Here is a 20,325-nt window from a genome sequence, read left to right on the forward strand (position 1 = left end):
TGTGTTTGTAGAAAGAGACCTGGAAAATAAGTGTTGGGTTTTTATATTTTGCATATGGAGAAAATGAAGTGCAGGAAAGTGAAATAACTTGTCTAATGAAAGTGGTAAAAATGGGATTTGAATCCAGGTCATCCACCTCTGGGGTCTGGCCTTTAACCACTGCACACAGTACCACCCACACTAGTCTAAGCTGTTGGTTTGCATATGTTAATTTATCTAATCCTTACAACCACTTCATGATGTATGCTCTATAAAGGGACCTCAGTTTCCTCATCTCTGTAATGAGGACGACAATCACACACTCCAGGGTGTTTGAGAGCATTGTACTGGTGTATAGTATAGTCAGCTGTCAATACACATGAGCTGTTAGAATCGTTACTATTAAAATACAACTGGACTCCTATACTATTTAAAAAAAAAATGTGGCAGTGACAAAGCGAGTACTATGAGGTTTCTCACGATGGAAACTTTGCTTCAGGTCAGAGTCTGAAGCCTTCTACATCGTGTCCTAACAGAGAGCATGTGAGACTGCCAACTCCCTTACTTTTAAACTCCAAGGGCTTAAACCCTTTACCAAGTAAAAATGGTTTCTGGTCCCTTGATTCCTGGTCTTGAAGCAACCCTGGCTCCCCATCAAGTTCATTCTGTTAGGAATTAAGAGATGGGAGAATGAATCAGTGACTAAGTGATTCAGTTGTGCTGGAAGGATTCAATTTTATCTACATATTTTATATTAATAATGATAGTGCTGAGAATTTATATTAATAATGATAGTGCTGAGAATTTATATTAATAATGATAGTGCTGAGAATTTTCACTCAGGAAAGGATAAGGTTGGCCATGTATATTCAAATATCTGGTCTCTGGCAGGTGCTGCCAAACCTACCTTAATGGTAGATACCACAAGGGCTGCCTCTGGGGGACCTGCATAAAGTGTGTTGCAGTTCACTGCTGGAAATTTATTTGGAGAAAAATAACCAAGTCCAGCTTTATACTGTGTTACCAAGGAAATCCCTCATGCTTTCCTACCAAGGATCCCAGCATATTCATTAGGTCATAGAACTTCCAGGATGGGGGTGGGAATCAGGGACACTAAGAGCCATCAGGGACTTGGAATCAAGCTGATGAGTATTCATATCCCAGCAGACCATGTTCCAGCTGTGTTACCCTAACTTTCTCCTTCTAGCTAGTCCACTGTTTCCTCATGATGGAGCCAAGTATTGCCACACATGTATCTTGCAGGATTACTGGGAGGTTCTGCTTTATGTTGTGTATATAGCACCCAGCACAGTCTCCAGAACTGGTCATAAAGAAGTGAGTGGAAGGCCCAGCAAAGCAGAAAGGGTAGAGGGGCAGTATTGCCTAAGGAGACTTTGCAGCTGTTGCTTGGAATTACACAGACGCTGTGCCCATGGGAGGGTGAAGGTATCACTGGGGTGAAGGAACTGACCCCCAGGAAGAACTTTCTTTATAGGATTTGTCTCACACAACCAAAAATAAGCCAGATAAAATGGCTACAGTGCAAAGGATGTGTAGAGTGATTCATAACAGAAGAAACTGATGCTGTAAATAAAATGCAGAGGCCAAGATCATTGGAACTTGGAAAGATTCCCTTCCCTGCTATTCTGTGTTTCTTGGGGGAAATGGTTGAGAATTCCCACCTTCCAGTGCTGGGGCTTTTGGGAAGTTTCCATTGCAAAGCAGTCTCGCCCTTCCCCTGATAAAAATGACAATTCAGTTTTCCCAGGGAGGTACAGTGTGACTGGCCTCTTCAAAATGCATCTATCCTCACTAGTTCCTGAAAGCTTCCGGCTACCCTGTGCATGAGATACTATTATTGCCTCCATTTTTAAGATGAGAAAATCAAGGCACAAAGAAGTTAGGGTACCCAGAGTCAGGGGGGTTAATAAATGAGAAGGCTGGGATTTGAACCTGGGTTGTTGAAGTGCAGAACTTTGAGAATCAGTACACACTGTATTTGCTGATGCAGATGAGTTCAAGGAAGATGTAGTTTTCTAAACCCAGATACCAGATCCACATTGATGGATGGGGAGGGCAGAGCACAGAAGGGAACAGACGCCCAAGACAGGTGTCTGCACTGACCGCGAGGGATGGCATTATGAAAAACTCAGCTCAACTCATGGAATCTCCAGGGGCCTTCATTTCCTCCAGTGAAAAATTAGGTAATCCCGGTCCTTTCCCGCTCCCTGTAAGATCCCAGGGTTCTGTTCTCAATGATGACCTAGGTTGGCTCTCATTCTGGAGGCCGAGTACCTACTCTGGAATTTTATGACCATAAATAAAGCAAACCCCCTTTTCTTTTCAGTGAACACAAAATCAAGTTGTGCATCCTTCATTTTAGAAGCACCCTTCCTTTAGAAGTGATAGCTTTTATAAACGGCATCCATAAAAGACACTGCTCTTAGCTGGCTGGGCTTCAGAGACCTCCTGGTGTCTAGACAGAGCACTTGAACCCTAGGTTAACCTCCCAGAGACAGACCTGGAAATGGCCTTGCTTGGAAAGAAGACAATGGGATATTTCGTAATGAAAGCTTTTCTTTATTTCATTATCGTTGCTTGGCACCTTCTTTCCGAATAATATATTTTCCAGCCCGTGGACAAGCATCCAGGCAACTGAAGCTTAATGTCATTTGAAATCTGTTGATTTCTTCCCCTGATGTCCACTCAGTTGGGTCTGGATATTTCCTATTCTGAGTTCTCATGTTAACATTGGCAATGACCTTCTCAGACTCTTGCCACATAGTCCAAGCGCCTCTGGTGCTTGTGGAGACATAAAGGCGTAAGCAGAAATGAATGCAGTTATGTTCCCGTGGGAGAGTTAGGGTGATTTATTTTTCTCCTTTAATATTTCCTTGTGCCTGCTTTTAGAGCTATAGTTACCTTATTTGAGCGCTGTGATCGATTAGGCTAATTGGATACCATGATGAGAATAGGCTTCAATCCATAAACTTATAAGCTTCTATCACAGTTGAGCAGAATCCAAAAGAGACCCTAATTCAGTCCTTTGGACTTCTGTGTTCCTCGGGGAGGAGAAGGGATTTTTTTGACTGGAGGAAAATTGGAATTGAAGATTTCCAGGGATGGTTTTGCCAAGACTCTTCTTCCCATGACCTGGCCTTCTCTGTTCTCACAGCCTCACGGCCACGTTGGCGAGTGTTGGTGCAGCCAGTATCCCCAGCGCCGGGCTGGTCACCATGCTCCTCATTCTGACAGCTGTGGGCCTGCCGACAGAAGACATCAGCCTGCTGGTGGCTGTGGACTGGCTGCTGTAAGTGCCTGCAGAGGGGATTCTGCTGGGGGTTGTGAGTGCTGTCTTCCAGGGGTGGACAGGTGGCAAGGCCACAATGGAGACCTTAACCATTCCCATGGCACCCCCTCCTCCCTGGCTGCCTCCCCACTTTCCTCTAACATTTACTGAGTGTCCACTTAGAAACCAAAGAAGAAAAAGAGGAAACTCTGAGGGCCTCACAGTCTAGTGGAAGAACCAGATAGACTGCAATACCAAGTTAAAAGTGAGTAGTAAGAAACAGACAAAAAAATCTCCAATTATGTATACAAAGCCAGATAGAAAGGAGCACATACCACATGATTCTGTTTACATGAAGTTCTAGGAAAAGATAATATAATTTTAGCACTAAAAAGAGGTCAGGATTGCCTGAGTTTTGGGATAGAGGTGTAGAGATGAACTGGGAAGGGGCACAAAGGGAACCTAAGGAGTGATAAAAATATTCCATATGCACAGGAGTCTGCATTTTTCAAAACCTCATCAAACCAGGAACTGAAAATGAGTATGTTCTATTGTATATAAATTACACCATAAAAACATATTAAAAACAGCACCCACAAAAGAGCATAGTGGTGGAGAGAGACATCCATTCCAGTCTAGGATGCAGAGGCACAATGGAGAAGGTCAGAAAATAGTGAAAATGGTTCCTGAATTTGAGTGCTCGCTCTGTGCTTGTAATGTCCTCTTTTAACAATTGTGAAAGATTGGGGCTATTATTTTCATATTATAGACGAGGGAACTGAGGCTCAGAGAGGTAAAATGATTTGGAAATGAACAGAGATTTGACTTTAGGCGGTACTGGGTTCTGGAGACTGCCATGTTCTTGTTCATGGCCATATTCAAGCTATAAAATGCAATGAGAGCTGAGCTGAATCATACTCGACAGGTAGAAATTACCCAAGAATATGCAGTGGAGGGAAAGCCAAGACCAGCCTGTGCTGAGGCTACTAACAGTGTACCTAGACTGTGAGGACCTATAAGTGAGAAAGGCCAGGCAAGATGGACAGCCCTGAAGCTCTGCAGGGAAACTTGGACTTGACCTTGGACATGTAGCCCAGCCTCATTTCTGATGAAAGAAGTTTTCTGGGCACGCTTGAAGGTAGATAAGTCTAGCCAGGTGGTTCCCAATAGGGACTTTGGAATGGACTTTCTCTATAGTCCACTTCTCACATTTGGGCACGACTGCTCTGTGAGAAGTACTCTGGTATCTCCTGTCCAGTTTGGGGGTTAAATGGTGGCAGTCTGAGTGATGCCTTGGATTTTAGTGTCAGAGGTGCAGAGTGACAAGAGCTGGCACAGAGGTCTGAGGCTAAAGTGTCCACACTGGCTTTTTTGAACAGCCTTATCCACCAGTGGCAATGGTCCTGGTATTTATTGGCATGAATTTTTAAGAGCCAGAAGCCACACTTTATGGATTCGAGTTTGAACTTCCTCCCTACTTTCATACTTCCAAAGAGAGAAAAAAAAAAAGCAAGAGACTGACAGGAAGAAGTACATCCAGGAAGGTAGAAGAAAGCCTGGTTTCTCCATAAAATGTGCCTGCTGGTGGTGCAGGCTGGGGATTTTACATTAGAAGAAAGAAGGGCTCTCAGGAGGAGTTTCGTTATCTTCCTAACTGGCTCTTTCCTCATCAGAGAAATGGGTTGGAAATGGGAGGGTGAAGAGCAAACTAAATCATCTCAGATCTGTGTCTGTCTGTCTCTCAGCTACTGAGGGCTCTACTCTGCTAACTCACCCCGTGTGGGCACCAAGGGGCAGACTTGCTCATGGCCTCCCTTCAGACAATGGCTGGAAGGTGCCCTTCCACCTTCCATTGTGATGCAGCTGACAGTCCATGGTGGGGTCTGGGTGGAAAGGGTTGGGTGAGAATGGGATGAAGGAGACAAAGGAGTGGGGTGGGATTTAGGTGGGGAGGAGGCAAAAGAGAAACGAAGACCTTTGCAGTGGTTGCGGGGTTGAGCAGGAGCTCAGTACATGTGTGCTAACCTTGACCGCAGATGCTGTGTGGCCCTCGGGGTCTTTCCACACAGAAGACAGGGAAGAGCTCCGATTCCGCTCCCTTCTTCTTCCGTGACTTGCTGCTTCTTTACACCCTGGCCTCATTGTCTGTTGAGTCCCTCTACTCATGTTGTCATGCAGGGTCCCTTGCCTGTTGTGATTACTTTGCCTGGTCTCTTCTCCATCTTGTTTCTGAGGCCTGAAGTCCACCAGAAAGAGATTTATCTTTTAAAAGGCTGCACCCCATCAGAATGCAAATGCCTTTGGGTTGAAAAACATTCAATAATATTTTCAAGAATGAGGAAAAGGAGCTGACATCCGGTGGGGACTGCAGTGCCTTTCCATCTGCTTTCATTTATTCCTTAAAGAGCTCCATGTTATATTTCACAGATGAGAAATGGGCAATCAGGAGGGTCAGTCTCTTGCAGAGGAGCATGTGAGGCCAGGTCAGAGCCCTTTACCCCACCCAGGCTGTTTCCTCACTTGAATCAAGTAGTTTACTGGTGGAGAAGGGGACCACAGAGATCCAGAGCTGGTGAGGCTAGGGAAGACATAACTATTAGGTCCCTCGTACTTTGGTTTGGATGTCTTTCAAAACTCATGTTGAAATTTAATTTATATTGTATCATGCTGAAATTAAATTATATTCTCAGAATCAAGAGGTGGGAGCTTTACAAGTTGATTAGGCCACTAGAGGTAGGATTGGTGCCATTGTGAAAGGTGACTTTAGCTCCCTTCTGCCTTTGCCCTTCCACCTGCCATCATGTGATGATGCAGCAAAGGGTCCCTGGCCAGATTCTGATGTCTTCTTTATCTTTCTGTTCTCCAGAACTGTGAGAAAATAATTTCTGTTCTTCATAATTACCCAGTCTCAGTAAGTGTTACAGCAGCACAAATGGACAGAGCCATCCCTGGTTCTTCACCATAACCAAAGATTTTTTTTTGTCTGACCTGTTTTCGCCTCCTTTCTCAGCCTTAAAACAAAACAAGGAGCCTAAATGGGGACAAATGGGGCATGCTCAAGGCCTCTCTTAGAACTCAAGTCCTCTGGCCCCAGTAGGTCTGACATTGTGGACCCTGTCTTGCTGGCAGGCGTTTGCTCTCAGTTCTGTTGGATGAAACATTCAAGACCCTGCCTACTTCTGACCTCAATGTCAGCAAATGGAACCGGAGGGCTGGGTCCTCTGGGATCACCTGATGCAGGTGATCACATGCTCACGCCTGCACAGAAAAGCAGGGCTGACACATGGGAGCAGAAGGGAGTTGGCTGAATAACAGCTATGAAAAAAAACTGATGATATATTTGGATTATCTATATTGAAGAAATCATAAGAGAAAACTGCCCTCTTCTAGAACTAGAAAGAAAAGAGCCCATGAAGAGCTCTTCTCTACTTCTGGGGTTCTGATCTCAGATGCGGGGAGAGGAAGGCATGTGGTTGAGGGAAAACAAGATACCAAGGGGCAGGAGACCTGGCTCTGAGCTCTGCACTTACTGTCTATGGGACCGGAGCAAATTTCTCACTCTCTGGGCCTCAGCTCTGCCGGGTACGCAATAAAACAACGACTTTGGCCTGAATGCAGGAATCTCAACCCAATATCTTTGGGTACCTTCTGGTTGTGAGTCCTGATGTTAAGATTCTGCTGGTGAAGGATGTTTGTATACAAATCAACATGAGTATTCCATTTAAGAAGGAAAGAAAAAGGGAGGGTTGGGGATACTGGGAAGATAGGCATCTGAGCCTGTAGCTGGGTCAGGTCTGCTTTGAATTAGTAATGGTGCCACATTCTTTCTCACCAGCTGGAGGAGTTCTGGAAACGAGCTCTTAGGGTAGGCTCCATGGTTTTTGGGTGCTGGTCAGTGTGTAGGTTGGGGTGGGCGTTGAGTTGAGGTGGGGGCAAGGGGGAGGCTGAGAAAGTTTCTCAGAAAAGTAGTTGGTAGAGGAAAAGCAAAGAAAAAGATGGGGGAATTTTTGTCCTCTTTAGGCAAAGTCTGTACGCTTTTATAACTCTAGCAATTTTTCAGTCTAAAACCAAACAAAGCTTCAGTGACATTTAATGTGTCACAGTGCTTGCCAGCCGCTGGACACCAGCCAGCCTCATTACTGCCTGCGAAGCCCTGGATACTTTTCAATGGGCAGGCTTAGCTGGTCTGTAAATGTCATGGTGAAATCCAAGATTCCAGAGCCCTGAAAAGTGCCCGAGTCCTAGAACAACAGATAGGCAGGTCTGGTTAAAAGCAGAGCCTTCCCCTGGATCCAGGAAGCCATTTGTGTGGGGGAAACCTTTGGCAGCTATTTATAAGAGAGCTCACTGACACCCCCACCACAGAGACAGGATGGAGTAAAAACTGGGAGCCCCTATCAGGGAGAGGTAGTAAGTAATTCAGTCTGGCTATAGGTTGAAAAGAAGTCTAAACCCAATATCTTTGGGTACCTTCTGGTTGGGAGTCCTGATGTTAAGATTCTGCTGGTGATGGATGTTTGTATAGAAATCAACATGAGCATTCCATTTAAGAAGGAAAGAAAAAGGGAGGGTAGGGGATACTGAGCCCCTCTTCCACACTCACACTTGATAGTGTTAGGACTGGTACAGTTGAGATGGCCCACGAAGAGCCCCCGTCCTGCAGGACAGACTCTGAAGCTCCTCTGAAGCCTCTCTGGAGGGAATAGAGTTTTGGTTCTCAAACTTGAGTGTGCACCAAAATCTGTTGGAGAATCTGTGTTGGGGCTCAGTAATTGTCACTTCTAACAAGTTTCCAGGTGATGCTGATGATCAGTCCAGGGACCTTCCAGAAGCAAGGAACTAGAGATCCTGATAAGAGTTCCTAAGGGTGGGCATATAAGCCCCTCTGCTCTTTTTTGAGAAACTCTTCACAGTTTCTGCATCCATTCAATAAAAATACTTCAAAAGGACACAGAATGCTAAGAGCTAATGTTCGATGAGTGTCCTGAAGTGTTACCTATTGCTCTAAGCACTTGACATGAATTTGTATAAAAGTGGTGGTTCACAATTAGGCAGCTGACTTATCCCAGGTTAGTGGATATTAAATATGTGAACTGGGATTCAGACCCAGATGACCTGAACGTCGCTTAGGGATTCCAGGTCTGCCAATGTGCAAGCGTACACACACAAACACCTTCACACAACTGACTTCAACTCCACTCCATGCCTGATTGAAAAGAAAACCAAATCCCACGTCTGTCTTATCTCTGAAGATTCCAGACCCGTCTGTTGATCTTAGTCTTGATTTCAGCTCATACACTGAATTCTCCTCATTTCCACCTGCTGCCTTATCTCTAGTCTCTGTCCAACCTCACTGTGAAAGGTAACCCCTATGCCACTGAGTCCTTCCCTCTCCACTAATGTGTCCCTGCCTCGGGGCTAGTACAACCACAGATCAAGGAGACAGAGTAGGGGGGAGCTCTGCACAGCAAAATCATTTTTTAACATATTACAAAATAAATGTGTGTTCACAGAAAGGGGAGAGAGCAAATCTCTGGAGAATGAGAAAATGAAAAAGTTTCCTTCACCTGCCATTGAATCTCCACTGCCCATTCTCTGAAGTACTGCAGTCACCATTAATAATGTCACATAGCACAGGAATTAAAATTTTAATATTAGGCATCCCTTTTCTTAAAATCAACAACAAACCTTTTTATGTTCCCCGCCTCTGAGCATCTCCCTGCCCTGTTTCCACCTTTCTTGGTCTCTCACTGTCTTGCTGGATCTCCTCGATCCCCATTTGTTTGGTTCTTCCCCCAGCTCTCTGGATGCCTCTCTTATTTTCAGTTGCAAAACAGTTTGGGCTGTCTGCATCTCCCTCCGCCTCCAAGGTTATGCCCTTTTCACATCCAAAGTTGCCGCAAGCCGGCTGGGCACAGAAACACAAGCCGCTCAAGCAGGAAACAAAGCTTTATTTTTAAAAAGGCCGCCAGTCCCCGTGTGCGCCCTGCTAACAAGCTGGTCGACACACGTGTGTCTCCACCGGAACGGGGGCCCCCAACCGGGGGCCGGGACCTCCCCCAGAAATTCCCTCCTACTATCCTTCCCCAACCAATGGGAACGCTCCGGGAGCCCTGAAACATGAGTCTGGTAACAGGCTGAGGTGAACAGCAGGAGTCCAATTTCCATATGAATGTAAATCTTAACATAATCATATCATCTCAATGGCTAGCTGGCAGTCACCTAAACCAAAGGTGCCATGTATCATAATACTTTTGCTGTGGCTCCTAGCAAAAGTTCCCAGCCAGACATCTTGCTAAATAAAAACCAGTTCTCTAGTCTCTAGAGTTCCCAAAGTAAAAGTCCATCCCATTTTGCCTGCTTCATATACCCACCTCCCAACTTTCCCACACCATCCTGGGCCTGAAGGAACAGTTATTGGTTTCTACATCCCCAGATTCAACCAACAGTGGACATAAAAAAAAAGGAAAAAAAAAACAAAACCTGTGTCTGACTGAACACATACAGTTGTTTTTCTTGCCATCACCCACTAAACAGTATAGCCTAACAACAGTCATAGCATTTCTGGTGTTTTAGTTTTAGTTACTCTAAGCAACCTAGAGATGATTTCAAGTATATGGAAGGATCTGTGTAGGTTATATGCAAACACCAAGCCATTTTGTGAAAGGAACTTTCACAAAGTTCCTCTATGAACATCTATGCATTGGAGATCCACGTGGAGTCCAAGAATCAATCTCCCACAGATCCTGATAACTATAAAATATGGTCTCAGCTCAAAGAGTTTATAGTCTAGTACTGAAGTTAAAAAAAAAAAAATCCCAGGAGATGTGGTTCAAGAAATTCCAACAGCATATGCTAGTTGCTAAAAGAGGAGTGTGCATAAGATTTGGTTGGGGAATTAAGGAGGAAGTGATCTCATTTGCTTTTTACTTGAAGTGATAATAGTAACATGCTGAGCAGTTGATGGCTGGCACCTACTTTGTGCCACGTGAGCCTTTCATGCAGAGGGTTTGTGGAGCACCTCTCAGATGGTGATGATGATTGCCTTCTCCATGTGTCAGGAGCTGGGTATTGCTTCCCGTATTTTGCAAGTGAGAAACGTTGAGTGGGAAAGGTTAAGTAACTCACCTTGATGGATCCAGGGTTGCAGCTCAGTCCGAGATCCAAAAATTCACACTCTTGACCCAAGGTCAGAGGGGAGTCTCCTTCCCTTCCTTAACCCCACATGGCTTTAGCCCTTTATTTTCCCCCAGGCCTCGGGTTTTGGGTGACCTCTCTGCGACACTGTACCCTCATGACAGTCTCTTAGCACCCTGCCTTCTGAGAGCAGGCACTAGAGTTTGTTTTCAGTAAGTTGAATCATATGAAACTGCCAATATTTGGCCTCTTTAGAATTACAAAAATGGCAATTTCTATGGTATGACCTAATACAAGGGATCAGAGGAATCATGTGCAAGCCAACAAAACCCTCAGCTCTGTTTTTCTTTGAGAAACAGGCTTTTCTGACAATCCCACTTCTTTCTTGCCAAAGGATTTAGACCAGGAGATAGAGAAGAAACAGAGCACCTTGGCAATTACTTTTCTTCCCATGAGCAGACCCAGCGACTGTGCAATCACTGTCCAGTCCCCCTTCCATCTTTGGTTCCCGGCGGCCACCAAAGCACAGCTGTGTCATCCAGTGAGTCCACTAAATGCAAGATTCTTCTCTTACCTCTGTCTTCTTCTTGCAATCCAATTACACAGCATCCAGACCCAAAGACAGGGTCTATACCTCTATTTTTTTTTAATCTAGACAACCTAAAAGTTGCTGAGGTCAACATAAAAGACACAGTTCCCCGAGAGGCCAGGGGTGATCATGAAGGAAAATGAAAGTACTTGCTTGTGGAGAAACTTTCCAGATGTGCACCACAAATTCCCACATCCTGCTCTGGACTTCCCCTGAGTTGGTCAGACATTCCCCTAGTGTTCTCTGTGATGCTGTTGGTCAGTACATTCAGAAAGCAAGATGCAGATAGAGGAGCCACGATGGACCTCCTGGCTGAGCATCCTGTGAATTTTCCCAGTATACTTTGTGGCAGAGAAACCTGGCCCTGACAGGGCTTTAATAGCATAGCGTAATCCAAATTTGCAAATTGGCATCTTGCTCTTCACCAGATCTCCTTTCGCTGTTGCCATTTCACTTAGACATCTGCATAAACTTGCTGTTCACTCCTTCTCTTCCGTAGAGGTGGGACAGAGTCCCTCTGCCAAAGACATGACCATCATCTCCACTTTGGAGCCCATCCTCTCAAATCTCCCAACTCTGTAAAGGATCCCCTCTTCTCTATACCTTTAGTTCCTCTTCCACCAATTCCTTCTCGTTAGAATTTAAACATGTTCAAATATTCCACATCTTAAAATAAAAGCAAACCAAAAAATTCTTCGTCAACCATTCCTGCTCCTCATCTTCATAATAAATCTTCTTGAATAAAAATGATTACGTCTAATGTCCCCCATTCTTCACTTCACGATCCTTTACCTATAGTGAACCGACTTCTGTCCCTACCTCCATATAGAAACTGCCCTTAGCACATCAACAACAGGGGCAACTTTATGGCTGAAACCAAGAGATGCTTCTCCTTGACCTCTAGGCAGTCCTTGGCATTGTCCACGGCACCCTTCTCTTTAGAACATACTTCTTTTTACTCCTTTGCTCATTCCTTCAATGTCAGTTGCCCTCAGTGATCTAGTCTGGTGTGTCTGCTCTTCTCCCTCTACATTCTCTCTGAGGGTAAACCAAGACTCCTGTGGCATTTATGGTTACGTCTGGGTAATGATCCTAATGTGTGTCCTGCATCTCAGGTGTGTCTGGTGACCATCAGTATATATTCCTAGTCACCTGTGGTACATCACCGCTTGACTAAGTCACATGCTCCAGGCTCAATGTGTTCAAGATGAAATGAGAGCCCTTCCCACGCCAGCTGGTCATGACCCCAGTGCTTGACTGTCTTCTTCTGTATTCCTTACAACCAACTAGTCCTCTCAAGTTCTTTAATTCTATATCCTAAATCTCCACCTAATCCATCTGTCTGTGTACCTACCACATCCTCATTAACTGGTCCCTCTCTCAGTCTAGTCCTTATTTAGCCCATAAACATGATCTTTCCCTTAAATGGCTCCTAACTACACTTTGGGTAAAGTCCTAGCTGTCTGAATTTGACTCTTAAGGCCATTTGTGACTTATTTTCTTATTTTCTTAATTCTTATTTTCTGCTTCTTTTACTCTATTCAGCCATCTTGAATTATTTGGAGTGCTCCTTCTCTTAGATTTCATGTTTATTTCTCGTCTCTCCAAAGCTCTTTTTTTTTTTTTTTGGACTCATCCTTTGGGCCCAACTCAAGATATGTCTACTGGAAGCTTTTCCTGTGCCCCATGTGTAATAGAGTATCCCACCTCTATAACCCTATCGCCCTCAGTACTCATTCCTATTAAAACATTGATTTCACTCTCATGTGGAAGACAAGAAAGTGGGGTTCTTGGGAAAAGGGAAGGGTTGGCAGGGTCTTGTTTTATTCTTTGCTGTCCTGAACACCCTGCACACACTAATATGCTCATTGGCATCTGTTGAAGGAATGAATTCATTAACAAAAAACCTCAGCAAGTATTGGTGTTGATGGTTTTTTCTTTTTACTTAGCTATTGAGAGAATGTTTGCAGAATGTTAAAAAGAATGTTTGCAGGTTCATGGGTTCTTGCAACCTGTAATGAGTACTTCAGACATCCTGAGTATTTGTCTGATCATATTGAACCCTCGAAGCCTCCTGTGAGGTTGGGAATAGCTTCATTCCCTACTTTCTGCTCAGGTGAGAAGTGATTTTCTTAGGTGAGTCAGAAGATGTGGGCTAAGGCTCCAACCCCAGGTCCAGGGCGCTTTCTGTTTTGATTTTGGCAGCTACATCAGTCTGCTTTAATTCTACTCAACTCTGTCTTCCATCCATTCCTGTCCTGATGGCTGTTTCCAAGAACTGATGGAATTAAAGACAGATGACTGAACAACCGTGGGACAGCTCATCCAGAAATCCTATTCCAAAAACTTGATTCAGTGGCTGCTTTAGGTGAGAAGAAATCTGGTGTCAAAAGTTAAGGGTTGAAGAAACAGGAGTCTGTGAACTTTTGAGTGAATGTGTCTTTATTAAACAGAGAAGTCATGAACTTTGAGCTTAGTATTTTATGCTGTTGTCCACATGATGGTGAATGGGGGTTATACACAAAGGGAAAGGAGCCAGGATATACTGAGTATAAACTATGAGTCATGAACTGACTTTATCTTTCCTAAATCCTATGAAATAGATATTTGGGCTGCATGAGGAAAATTCTGGCTGAGCAAGTATTTTAGCCCATTCAGGGTGCTGTAACAGTATGCCATGAAATAGGTGGCTTATAAATAAGGGAGGTTATTTCTCACCATTCTGAAAGCTGGGCAGTCCGAGACGGAGGAACTGGCAAATGCTGTGTCTTGTAGAACTCACTTTCTCACAGATAATTATGTTCTCACTGTAATTTCACATGGTTTATGGGGAAAGGGATCTCTGATGGGCGTATTTTATAAAGGCATTAATCCCGTTCTTGAGGGCCCCACCCTCATGCATTTATCATCTCCCAAAGGCTTCTCCTGCTAATACTATCATGATGGGGACTAGGTTCAACATATAACTTTTGGAGGGATGTAGATATTTGGACCATAGCAGCAAATCATCTGAATCACATGGTTATTAAGTGACTGAGCTAGATTCAAAATCAGGGCTGTGTAGCTATGAGTTTCTTTGCAACATGTGTCAGGCAGTGGATTCTGGAATCATACTGTGTGTGTTAAATTTGGCTCTATGAGTTTCCTACGATTGGCACTTTGGGAAGCCACTTGATCTCCTCAGAATTCATTTTTTTTCATGTATTAAATGTGAATAACAGTACCTCCTGTGTAGTTATGGTAAGGATGATTTAAGGTACTATCAGTAAAGTATATTCCTATACCTGGTCAGTGTGACATAATCATTGTCATAATCATTGTCATTATTTTTGTCACTATTACCCCATTACCTCTTGCCCATCTATTCTCCAATAAAGCAGGTACTCTTGGATCATGAGATCGATGGGTCCTCAGAGAGTTGTTTTTGAAGACTTTATCACTCTTTGGAATTTAACATTTGGTCAAAGGAGGAATTCAATATCTCTTATCTGAAATATTTGAGAACAGAAGTGTTTCAGAGTTCAGTTTTTTTAAATTTTTAAATAGTTGCCCTATGCACAATGAGATATCTTTGGGATGGACCCCAAATCAAAAGACCAAATTCATTTATATTTCGTGTCACACGCACACATACATGCACACACACATATGTCTATATCAGATGAAGGTGATTTTATACAATATTTTTAGTGAACCTACATTTTTTTTTCTGTGACCTGTCACATGAGGTCATGTGTGAAATGTTCTACTTATGGCATCATATTGGTACTCAAAACTTTTGGATTTGGGAGCATTTCAGAATTTTGGATTATATGGTTGACTACTTCCTCAGCAGACCACAACTAGATGATGGCCAGATAACACAGCAAGTTAGTTGGGAGAGCTGTCATAGGAGCTTTCCTACAAGTGAAGTTAGTGTTTTTAGGGGGGGATAGTAGCTTAGCCAGGTATGTTTGGATGTTCTATCAAGGAACTACCAAAAATACATTTGAATTTACCTGATAAAATTTAGAGTAATATTAAAAGTACACATGTATTAAATAATGTCTTTTGGGTTCGGACTAAATGGAAGTCTGAACACTTTGCTATGTTATTTAATCTTCACAAGAACCCTTTTTATTTGGCTATACTGGTTATTTCAATTTTATAGCTGAGACAACTACAGCTCACAAATGCTAACGTGCCGGGGTTGCCCACACAGAAGGGGCAAATATAGCATTTGAATCCAAGTCAGTCTGCCTCTAGAATCCAGGCTTTTTTTCTTTTTCTTACTTTATTCTTTTCAATTTTATTTTAAACTGATAGATCAAAACAGAGTCATACATATTAACGAAGCAACTCATATTTCAATACATGTATACACGTTACATGTTTAAATTAGGTTAAAGATATCTGTCTCATTAAAAATTAATCATTTCGGGGCTGGGGAGGTGGCTCAAGCGGTAGCATGCCCTCCTGGCATGCGTGCGGCCCGGGTTCGATCCTCAGCACCACATACCAACAAAGATGTTGTGTCCACCGAAAACTAAAAAATAAATATTAAAAAATTTTCTCTCTCTCTCTCTCTCTCTCAAAAAAATAATAATCATTTCTTTATGGTGAAAACTTCCCAAATCCTTTCCTCTAGCTTTTTAAAATATGCAATACGTTGCTGCTTGCATAGCCACCTATAGTGCACAAGTACAGGAGAGCTCCGTACTCCTCCCCGTCACCCTGCATTTCATGACTACTGTCATATATTGCTCCTCATACCCTTGTACTGGGGCTTCCTAGTAATCTACTTCAAGTGCTTGATTTGGTGGATCCCCTCAAGACCTTGTCTTCATTTATATACAGACTTTATCACCCTCAGGCAGATTTCTCCAGGGCAGAAGAAGGCAAGAACATTCCAAGATGGAGAGATGCTCCTGAGAGTTCAGAGTCAACTCTGATTTTTCCCCTCCCCATGGGCAGCATCTTCCTGCTTGAAATCAGGACAGCTGGTTTATACTTTTCAAACAACTGGCTTTCAAGGGAGCCAGGATAGACTTTTCAAAGTACAGCTTCATTATTATTCTTTCCTGGATGTAGGTTTTGAGCACAGGAAAGAGAATTTATTTTATACCTGTGTTCCAAGAAAAAAAAGAACACTAAAGTTTACACTTTGCTTGGAACTAATCATAGTACTCATTACTTAAACTGAAGGCTAGAGTGTCCTGGACTAAGAATTTCTCAGCAGCATCTTTACCTAATTTCCTTTCTTTTATTTTATTTTTTTTTGTGTTGTTTACTTGTTTACAAACTTGCTTAGTAGTTTTCCAGAATCCTTCTCTTTAGGACTTTGAATACCTAGTAAACATGCTAAAAGGATTTTTCACAATGATTTGGTTCATACTTACAGATGAGAGGACTTTACTTACTCTTAGGAACTCAATTAACCTTCCTGGCACGGATCTCCTAAGAGGAAGAGTTGTATATCAACCATCACATATTTCAAGTCAGAATCTGCAACTCAAGACTTGAAGAAGGGCATTCTTAATACTTTCTGGTACCAGAAACAGTATGGAAGATTCCATTTTTTTAGGTTAATTGAAAGAGCAAGATTCACTATTTTTATTTTTTCTGGGGCACACAGTCACAACACATATTTGAGAAAATTGTGGCTGGTTTCCTATCCAACAGCAATATCTTCAGGGTTGAGGGGGTGGCAAGCTGGGGGAAAGGGCAGGCTTAGTTTACACCCTTAAAAAAAAAAGGTGGGTTTTCTATTATGGAAGAGTTCATAGCTCCTTAGTTGTTTTTAGTAGAATTAATAAAACAAAATCAGCAGAGGTAGTATGGAATCTTTGAAGAACAGTTTGAAAGGATACAATGTCGGGCACAATTAGATGTGTCTGGAGTCTAGATACCAGTTTTGAGACACATTTCTCTCGAATTCTTTCTTCTCCTCTTTTCCTTGGCTGTTTCTTATTGGTTCTTTACCATTCATCGGGCATTTTTTTGCTAAGCACTTTACCTACGGTATTTCATTTAGTTCTCACACAAGCCTATAAGAGAAGTGGAAATCAAGGTCCATGAAGGTTAAATGAGTTGGCCCCGGTCAGACAGAGGGAAAAGGTGGAGTCAGAACTCAACCCCAAGTCTTTCTTGCTCTAGACCTTGACCTTTCAACCATCACGTCACACTGCTTCCTCATTAAACTTCTTCTGTTCTTTATCCCAGGGACAGGATGAGAACTTCAGTCAATGTCGTGGGTGACTCTTTTGGGGCAGGGATTGTCTATCACCTCTCCAAGTCTGAGCTGGATACAATTGACTCCCAACACCGAGTGCATGAAGACATTGAAATGACCAAGACTCAGTCCATTTACGATGACATGAAGAACCACAGGGAAAGCAACTCTAATCAATGTGTCTATGCCGCACACAACTCTGTCATAGTAGATGAGTGCAAGGTACCTTTTTCATTCCTGGATATCGAGACTTGTATATAGTAGTGCATGCTCGACTTCTTTAAAGAACAAAAAACCCCTGCATCCATTACTGACATGTTGTTTTTTTTTTTAAAGACCATGTAGCCTAAGCTTCTATGAGTCCCAGCTCATCTAACTCTGTGTCTAACATGGCAGGAAATCAAGTCTGACACTAAAAGAACCAATCTGTTGCTTGTTTCATCCATGTGATGTGTTACAACCGTTCTCATTCTGGCATCAACCTACTCTACTAATTGGTTAGCCTTCTTGACTATTTTACCCAAGAATGTGGAGATGGCTAGAGCTCTTCTGGCTTCTCAATCTTCTATTCATTCCTTGAATGGAACATTGAGAAAATACCACTCAATTGATACCGCATGAGTGTTCCTCTTTGTTGTATATAACATTGGTAAAAAGTGTGCCCATAGAACTTTGCTTTCTCTTTATTATTTTTTTGTGGGAAGGGTAAGTTTTGACCTGGCAGTACTTTGCTCCCAAAATAGGGAAGCAATTTCAAGTGAAGAAAAACTATCCTTCGGAACAATTATCCAGATAAGTCTTTTAAAAACACGGTATCTCACAAACTACCTAGCAGCGCCATCTTTTCTACAGCGTGGACGTACTGGGTTCTTCTCCAGGCTGTTGGAGGCCAAGTCTTCAAGCATGATGGGCTCTGCCCAGCCTTCATTGTAGCTAACTGGACCTTGTTAAAGACAGAGTGTTATGACCAGAGTAAAGCAAACTTGGAGAAACCCTGGCAGGTGGGCAGAGTCAACTTGGGTCTGGTTTGCTAAAATGATTCCATGAAGCAACTGAGGACAATCTGGTCCCACCACAGATCTCTGGTACCTTTTTAGCTTTATTTATTTATTTATCTGGTACTGGGGATTGAACCCAGAGGTGCTTAATCACTGAGCCACATGCCCTCTCTGGTACCCTTTTGATTCCTGTTGATGGAATCACATTAAGTCTTTGATTCTTTCCTGTGTTATATCTGAGCCATTCCAAATACATACCCTGATTTGTGACAGACATCTAAGGAAGCAATTCTCTTGACTGGACTGTGTCATAGGTCTGAAATTCTAGTGGACCAGGCACAGTCTTCTGTTTATCTCCTCTGCATCAGGTACCTGGGTGGGTGAGCGGGGGCTCTGATACAAATCAGAGAAGAAACCTACCCACCAAGAAGCCATTGCATAAATTATTGGACTCAGTGAAAATAATTTAAATTTTTAAAAATTCACATTTACCTAAAGGGCATGATCCATTCCTTGGAATTAGTGTTTTTCAGAAGTGAAAACACTATTCCCCATTGAAACATCAAGGGTCCACATTCTCATGGAATGGATTTCTATTCTATTCTATTTCACAAATACTTATCATGTGCCTTGTAAGGTTTAGTTGAGTGTCCCCACCTCATGTCTGGGACATCCTGCATTTTGATCATTCATCAAGTTTTTACTGACAAACCCCTTAATTAGGCACTGGAGGACAGTGAACGAAATGTACAGTGTTGTAGAGAAGATAGGACTTGAACTCAAATCATTGACATGTAAGGAAAAATTGCACGAGACAAAATGGCAATGATCATATATATTTTTTTAATTTCACAGTCATATGTATGAGGAATCCTAGTGGTTAATTGCCTGTGTCATAGCCCTTTTGGAATGTTTCAAGAGGTTTCTTAATATTGTCAAGAACATGTTTTGAAAAAAAATAAATAAAGGCGTATGTGCCTGGAGATGTCTTTACAGTAAAGCTTCCTGGATTTTTTTTTTTTCTTAAAGGACACCAGGAGAAATTTGCTTCATTTTTAAGCAAAATATTTCAAACTCTAAAAGGAGATGGTTGCGAATTATTCCTGTCCCTAAGAAGTAAGCTTATGAAGAGTAGAATTTTTGTCCCTATTCATCACTACCATGTCCCAACTTCTAAAACAGTACCTGGCATGTTGTAGGTACTCTTTAAATATTTGTTGAGTGTATCCTCTTGGCATCTTGACTCCATGCTATATTTCATGTAACCTTTTTGATGGACAGTTTCATACAGATGGACCAGTCTGAGATGGACCATAGAGACTGAGATAGCTCAGTCTCTCCACACAATTGACAATCCAACCAGCCACCTGTAGATGTGTTCATTTGTTAGCATTTAAACATTGGTCATTGGTCAATGACCCAACAGAGCAGGTCATGAAGATGATGACAATAGAATCATTGGCTTAATAACTATTTCAGCTGTTTGCATTTTTAGTAAAGTGACTGGGTTCAGCTTAGAGAAGAAGAGATGGTCCTCAGCCTTTGGTGGGATGGGCAAGTTGGCTCCTCTCTCTCCAGGTCAGTTAACTGTGTTCACACTGACATAGAAGCAGGTAGTCAGAGCGATGGAGATGAGTGGACATCATTTTTCACAATATCTGGGCCATACTTATTCATTCCTTTGAACTTTCTTCTAGTCAGTTTCAGTCTCCTCAGTTTTTAAGCCAGCATGGGAAAAGTAAATGTTTCCTGCAAAAACCCTCCCCTTTTTCTTTTCTATCCTCAATTGATTGGACCACAGATGGGTAAAATGGGTTAGGGAGTGGAGTCCCAACTTTCATTAGTTCAGCCAGGAAAGGAAATGCCAGAAAAAAATCCTTTCCCAGCTCCTCTGGAAGCATAGGCAACAAACATACAAACATAAAACAAACATAAAAACAAAACAAACAAACAAACAAAACCCTACCTCCTCCAAGTTCTGTCTGGTTCTTACAAAGGCACCACACCGTGATTGATAATTTTGCACTGCTATTGATCTGGTTCATCACTGAGAGCCAAATGAGCACATTCAAGGTCACAGTGAATAGCCAGCTTTGTCCAGTCTGTCCCTGGCAGACTTTCT

At 42.7% G+C, this 20,325-nt stretch overlaps 1 protein-coding gene across 1 annotated transcript in view; it reads left to right on the forward strand.

Moving 5' to 3' along the window:
- Positions 1 to 20,325, forward strand: part of Slc1a2 (solute carrier family 1 member 2) — a 115,177-nt gene that overhangs the window by 84,347 nt on the left and 10,505 nt on the right. The window contains exons 9-10 of the mRNA XM_026405123.2: positions 3,155 to 3,289; positions 17,196 to 17,427. Of these exons, the coding sequence (XP_026260908.1) occupies positions 3,155 to 3,289; positions 17,196 to 17,427 (367 nt within the window). The remainder of the gene's footprint in view (positions 1 to 3,154; positions 3,290 to 17,195; positions 17,428 to 20,325) is intronic.

The sequence above is a fragment of the Urocitellus parryii genome, chromosome 4, assembly GCF_045843805.1.
Source record: "Urocitellus parryii isolate mUroPar1 chromosome 4, mUroPar1.hap1, whole genome shotgun sequence".
NCBI classification, from domain to species: domain Eukaryota; kingdom Metazoa; phylum Chordata; class Mammalia; order Rodentia; family Sciuridae; genus Urocitellus; species Urocitellus parryii.